The sequence below is a fragment of the Choloepus didactylus genome, chromosome 8 (genome assembly GCF_015220235.1).
Source record: "Choloepus didactylus isolate mChoDid1 chromosome 8, mChoDid1.pri, whole genome shotgun sequence".
Classification (NCBI taxonomy): domain Eukaryota; kingdom Metazoa; phylum Chordata; class Mammalia; order Pilosa; family Megalonychidae; genus Choloepus; species Choloepus didactylus.
Genome location: NC_051314.1, coordinates 60,737,026 through 60,743,025, shown reverse-complemented (window position 1 = coordinate 60,743,025; position 6,000 = coordinate 60,737,026). Strand labels below are relative to the sequence as shown.

The following is a 6,000-nucleotide window of genomic DNA, read 5'->3' as shown; positions in this document are numbered from 1 at the left end:
GACCCTATTGCTTAGTGCTTGGGTGGCTTTGGAAAATTTACTTAATCTCTCTGAGTTTCAGTTTCCTCTTCATCTTATAGGAAGATTAAATTGAGACATTTGTAAATGACTTAGTTTGTATTAGGTGCTCAATAGCTGTAGGTCCATTTCTCCAAAGACAAACACTCTTACTGTTAGCTATTATATTAGGAGACCCGCTCCAAATTTTGGAATTTTTAAAAGACCTTTTAGCTTCACTAAGTGCAAGTAGGTAGCAATATCCAAGTTTTTGAAAAACATGGCAAGAACAAAACCAATTTGGGATTAGAATTTTTATCTTCTAGTCCATCCTCCACAGATGGAGGAAGAAACAATCTCAGAACATGAAGAATTTACCTTACGTCCAACTATTTACTTCTAAAGGTGAGACCAAAATCTCTTAGTCTCTTCCTTTCTAATTTCAAAGCTCATTTCCCATTTCACACATATGGGTGTGTAAATATATATGTGTATCTCCCACAGATAATCACTTCAATTAACGTAGAAGACTAAAAGTTGGTGAGGATTTAGGACTCAGGCATTATGAATTTACTAATATGAAGTTACTATCTGGGCTTTTTGCTTTCCTCAACTGCAAGCATAAAGATATATGCAAACAAATTTGAACTTGTTTTTTAAAATATTTTTAATAATCATTCTTTACTATTTCAAGAAAAACGGTAAGTTTTTAGGAGCCACCTGGCTAATATTGAACTAGGTGATATTTAAAATCCCTTTCTGATCTAATATGCTATTATTACAGTATAAATATTTAGAAATAGTAAGTAATGTTCTCAGTTATAATCATATGCTTGATATAATAGGTGATGTTTATGGACAGGAAAAAATTAAAATTAGAAAAAAACAGTGGCCACATAGGAAATCTGTTTCAAATTTTAAATTCTGAGGCTAATAACACATGTAACATTCACAACGAAGCATGTCAAGAAAGCCAATTTCTTAATATTGGCTAGCTGGAAATGATTTAGTACAACTGAAAATATTTTAGATTTAAGACCAAATAAAAAGGAAAACTGATTTTCTGGCAGTAACAAAGTCTGCAATTATATCTGCTGAATCATGTTTATTCTTATCTAATTATTCTAGTTGCAAAGGTCTAAAACCTATCGAGAAAATGAATTTTAATGAGAAAATGTGATACCATATTAATTTCCTCACCTAGGTATTTTAACTATTCAAATGTGTAGAGGAAGTTTCTGTGGTTGAAAACTTCTCAACATGCCAATTTATGTAATAATTTATAAACATTTTCCCAACATGCTCTGAATACCCTTCTGTTCCTAGGATAGTGAAATCCTCCTTATGATAATTCTTTTTAGAATCTTTTGATAAAAGTATATATACTTGTGAAATTGTATTTTGAAATTTTAACATCAGCCACAGGACTATTTGAAAAATACTGATGATGAAAACAAAATATAACAATGGTTTTAATGGTCCTTGTTTAGATAGGTTTTCTTTTTTTCTTTTAAATGGAACTTAAGGCTTGGCCATGATTCTGAAAACATTGCTGCAGACTGATGCACATTAAATAAGGCAGTCTGGTTCTAAGTTTTATATTTTAATCTTAATTTCAGTTGGTAGACTACTGCAGAGAAAGGACTACCTTTTTATGTGTGTGCTGTGCCTCTGCCCTCACAGATCTCAGAGCTTAACCATTTCTAAGGTGCTGGGGGTTCTTACTACTATACTTGCATAAGGAAGTCAGTGGTGACCCATTTTTGGAAACTGAGGGGATGGCCATATCCAGTTTTCCTTGAGAATTTGATAAGGCAGCTCCACTTCAACTAAATAAGTAACAGACATTTCCAATATTCCATTAAGTATAAAAGTAGAAAGTGATTTAATTTGTGAAGTCTTTTGACATGTTTTGTTTCAATATGTTTGACTCAAAAAAGATGAAAATAAAAAGGTTCAGAAAGGACAAGCAAGCTAATTTAAACATAGGAAATATGGGGGGAGGTAAATGGTATTTAAAGAACAGAAGGCTGGATGGCAACAGTTTCTTCAAATACTTTAAGAATAGTTTTAAGGAAAGAATAACTAAATGCAGGACTAGAAAAAAAAATGATATAAAAGCCCTTAAGATTTAGGTTAAATTAAAATACAAAATTTTTCTGATTTTCTCTAGATTTAGAAGACCATCTTGTTTCAGTTGTGAGGGAGAGGGTTCATTCACATAGCTCTTCATGCTCTGGAATCACTGAAAAGTGACTTATTTCATTAAATTATTCATAAATACCCATTCCTGTTGTATGTGCACAAATAAGAGTTTTGCCTCAAAGTTCAATCCTTTAGTATACTGGGGTAAAATAATTGGATTTTATTCATTGATTATCACTACCTCAGAGTAAGAGAGATCTTGTACCGGCTTTAGCCTTTTTAAAAAGGAAGAGTGCTATAACCTGCAATAAGAAAAAGATTCAGAGTGAAGATTTATGATCTCAGGTTAAGCGGTTTCAACTATTAACTCACTTTTCAGGTAATGTAATCACTATCATAAATCGTCTTGATGCCAACAGAAAAGGAAGAAAATGTAATCCCTAAGTAAAGAAAGAAGGAAATTATTCTCAAAACTTGAAAAGTATTAAAATGAAATATGTCTTCCATATTTGAAAGTTTTCCAAAACTTGCATCTGTTTAATTTAGTAAGAAAAATAGGTAGGGTCTTCCTGTAAGCTTGATTTGCCCATTCCTTGGAAATACTGCTACCTATCACATAAGAGAACGAACTACTCCGAAGTAAAATATGAGAACTGCGGTGGGAAGGTATTCAATACTAGTTACATAACAGCTGAAGTTCAAGAAAGAGAAGCCATGAATTCTATGATTCTGTATTTTCTCATTCATCAGGAACATAATTGAGAGTGTATTCATTTGGAATTTGCAATCCAAGAAAAATCTATTTGTATACTTTGCAAAGAAGTGAACATTCTGACTTGATTTTATTCTTCAAAGTGTAGGTCTAAATAATTCATCATAGGAATGTGGTTTAGAAAAAAGATAACTTTAAAAAGGCAGGTCACGAATAGGGGCTGAAGGTATGCGCGGGAGTGGAAGTTGAGGGAGCAACAGGAAGAAGCAAGAGAGCAGAACGCAGTCTAGAAACGGTACCTGTCCAAAAGTGGATCTGCACGCTGCTGTCGCCTTGCACAGCGCTCCTGGATAGCTCACCTACAAATCCTGGGACGGACCAGGGCTGGCAAGACTCCTAAGGAGGAAAACAGAACAGAAACGATTCTGTTCTTGGGCGCCCCGAAGTGAGGGGACGGTACTGGTGGGGGAAAAGGTACCTCATTCCAGGGCTGCAAGCCTCTCCTGTTTCCTTCGTTCCCTATTGTGTCATCCCTAGCCTAGGGCAAATCGAGTTAGGGTCCACCCGGAAGCTGGGGACCTAAGTTGCCGCGAGGTTCAACCAGGACTAAGGCAGCAAGGTTCCCTGATGTTGCCAGTCGCCGGCTCCCAGCCCAATGCGCGTTGGCCCCTCGGCAAAGTCGGTCTGTAGCCGGTTCTCTCGCTTCAAACTTGTACCCCTCCGCGTCTTACTGGAGCCGGGGGACGCGGGCCAGCGCCAAGGCGGTTAGGAGGGCCAGGGACACGGTGGCCAGACTGTTACCGCGCTCGCTGCCGGTTGGCGGCGTGGTCACGGCGGGGTCACGCCTCCCGCCCCGTCGCGCGCCTGCTCGCACCGTGGGAACTTGCGGCGAAAGACTCCCCCGTGCGCACCGCAGTGCGCGCTGTTTACCCGGGGGTTTCCACCCCAGTCCGCCCGGCTCATGCCTCTTTCCACCGCACTGCCACCGAAGCCCGTTTCCGAAGCGGCGGGTGTTGTCCGCTGGCTCATGCCCCCTCCTCGCCGACCAATCAGGGTTTGGAGTTAAGATTTTCGCCGCTCCATTTATACTACCCCCTCCTTGAGTTACTATTTATTTGTCTATTTATTTATTTACTTATTTTCACTCCTGTTAACCTGTATTGATCCTAGCCTCGCATCGCGGACGTCCTTCCAAGGGGATTGAACGAGAATTCTGAGCGCAAACCGCTACCGCTCCCAGTGCTTGTCCGTCGGTTGGCCCAGAGGAGACGCCCCCGGGCGGGGTGGGGCAGGCGGGCCCCCGTCGGTGCCAGAAGGGGCCGGGGGGGAGGTGCTTCCCGCGCGGAGGAGCCCAGGGGCGCGTCCCAGGCCAGCATCTCTTGCCCTGGGGGTAGCTGCCCGCCGAGTGGGCGGAAGAGCGGCAGGCAGGGGATGGAGACTGGGAGATACCCTGCTGGAGGAGGCGGGGTGGGGGAGGCGGAGAGAGCGCGGAGGCGGAGGCTGGCAGGGGGCGCTGGAGGCTGGAGCCGCCCGTGCGCGCCTTGCGCCCTGGGGTGCCGAAGACACTGAAGCGGTGGCTGCACCGCAAACCTTCCGGGCTCGGGCGGCGGCGGGCAGGAGGGTTGGGGGAAGCGGCAGCCGCCGCCGGGGGCGTCGCCGGCCTCGGCCCCTTTGTTCTCGCGCGCTCCCCCTCACCGCCCACTCCCCTGCTGCTGCGCGACGGCGGCGGCGGCTCCTCCCGCCCGAGGCAGTCGGGCTCCGTGCCGGGGGCGGGAGGGGGCGGGGGAGCGCGCCAGCCGCTGGGAGTTGGGGGCGATGGCGAAGCTCCGGGTGGCTTACGAGTACACGGAAGCCGAGGACAAGAGCATCCGGCTCGGCTTGTTTCTCATCATCTCCGGCGTCGTGTCGCTCTTCATCTTTGGCTTCTGCTGGCTCAGTCCCGCGCTGCAGGATCTGCAAGCCACGGCAGCCAACTGCACGGTGCTGTCGGTGCAGCAGATCGGCGAGGTGTTCGAGTGCACCTTCACCTGTGGCGCCGACTGCAGGGGCACCTCGCAGTACCCCTGTGTCCAGGTCTACGTGAACAACTCCGAGTCCAACTCCAGGGCGCTGCTGCACAGCAACGAGCACCAGCTCCTGACAAACCCCAAGGTAAGCACGCCCGGCACGCCCAGGGGCCCCCCAACGAAGGATGAAGGAGGATTTCCCTGCCTTATTTCTGCGTAGATCTTGAGGCTTAGGGGCAACATCAGTGTGGAGTGGTTTGGGGGTGTACTCGCTTTCTGGGAGGAGACAGGCATCGGAGATTGTGCTTAAATTAGGAGTAAATACATGGGGGAGCCCCGGGGCTCCAATCCTTCAGGCTGGGTTTGTGTGCGGGGACCTGTGGTGCCCAGAGAGGCTTTTTTTTACACATCTGTCCCACCTAGTCTCTGATTTTGAGGCCACGGCTCAGACCAAGTCCGGCGCCCACAGGACGGGGTTTGATGAAATGCATGGAGCTGAAAGTTAACTTTTCCTTCGATTAAAGCACTGGGCACCCGGGATCCACCTACTCCGGCGCGTGGTCAAGGTCCGCGCTCCCACTGGCCGCTTCAAAAACTGGGATAAAATGACCTTCCTTAGGAAGTTACGGAGGCTTTTAGCCCTTGAAGGACGTAGAGGGTCCTTTGCCTTTTAGCTTTAGACAGTTGTTTTTTAACTCGGGATCCAAAGATGAGCTTTAGAGGGGTCGCCAGGAGCCGTGGAATGAAATGCGAAATTCCGTGTAGGTCCATTTTTCTGTGGACATGGGGCTCCTAGTTTTCACGAAATTGATTCTCAAAAGTTCTAGAGGGAGCCTAGTGGCCCCCTGCATGTCCCGGGACAATTGGGAGCAACATAGAGAACGGTAAAACTTACTGAAAATACAAAACTCTTCGTGAAATGTACCGATATTCCTTCCCTTATAACTTGAGAGAGAGAGAGAGAGAGAGAGTAAGGGAGAGCGAGAGCGAGAGCGAGAGCGAGGGAATATAAAGGAACCTGGTTAGGACTCACGGTATGGAGATAGAGGACAGAGAGAAGAGAATCCAAAAACTGTTCCCAGAAGAGAAAAAACTTATAAAAAGCAGTGTTCTCACTCTGTGTACAAATTATGCTTTGTA

At 45.6% G+C, this 6,000-nt stretch overlaps 2 protein-coding genes across 2 annotated transcripts in view; both read left to right on the top strand.

Annotated features, from left to right (window-relative positions):
- The first annotated feature begins 3,815 nt into the window (after window positions 1–3,815).
- On the top strand, window positions 3,816–4,423 carry LOC119542649 (translation initiation factor IF-2-like). Its single transcript, XM_037847374.1, has 2 exons — window positions 3,816–3,908; window positions 4,025–4,423. The coding sequence occupies exons 1-2, from the start codon at window positions 3,816–3,818 to the stop codon at window positions 4,421–4,423; spliced, it is 492 nt and encodes a 163-aa protein (XP_037703302.1).
- Window positions 4,424–4,536: 113 nt separating this feature from the next.
- Window positions 4,537–6,000, top strand: part of KCNMB4 (potassium calcium-activated channel subfamily M regulatory beta subunit 4) — a 76,089-nt gene continuing 74,625 nt past the window's right edge. The window contains exon 1 of the mRNA XM_037848209.1: window positions 4,537–5,005. Coding sequence (XP_037704137.1) covers window positions 4,670–5,005 — 336 coding nt within the window. The 5' untranslated portion in view covers window positions 4,537–4,669. The remainder of the gene's footprint in view (window positions 5,006–6,000) is intronic.

Bases quoted from the DNA above. Each gene is read 5' to 3' on its own strand.
- LOC119542649 (XM_037847374.1), top strand. From the start codon at position 3,816: ATGCCTCTTTCCACCGCACTGCCACCGAAGCCCGTTTCCGAAGCGGCG. The intron at 3,909-4,024 runs GTTTGGAGTTAA...TATTGATCCTAG, and splicing joins CTCCTCGCCGACCAATCAGG to CCTCGCATCGCGGACGTCCT.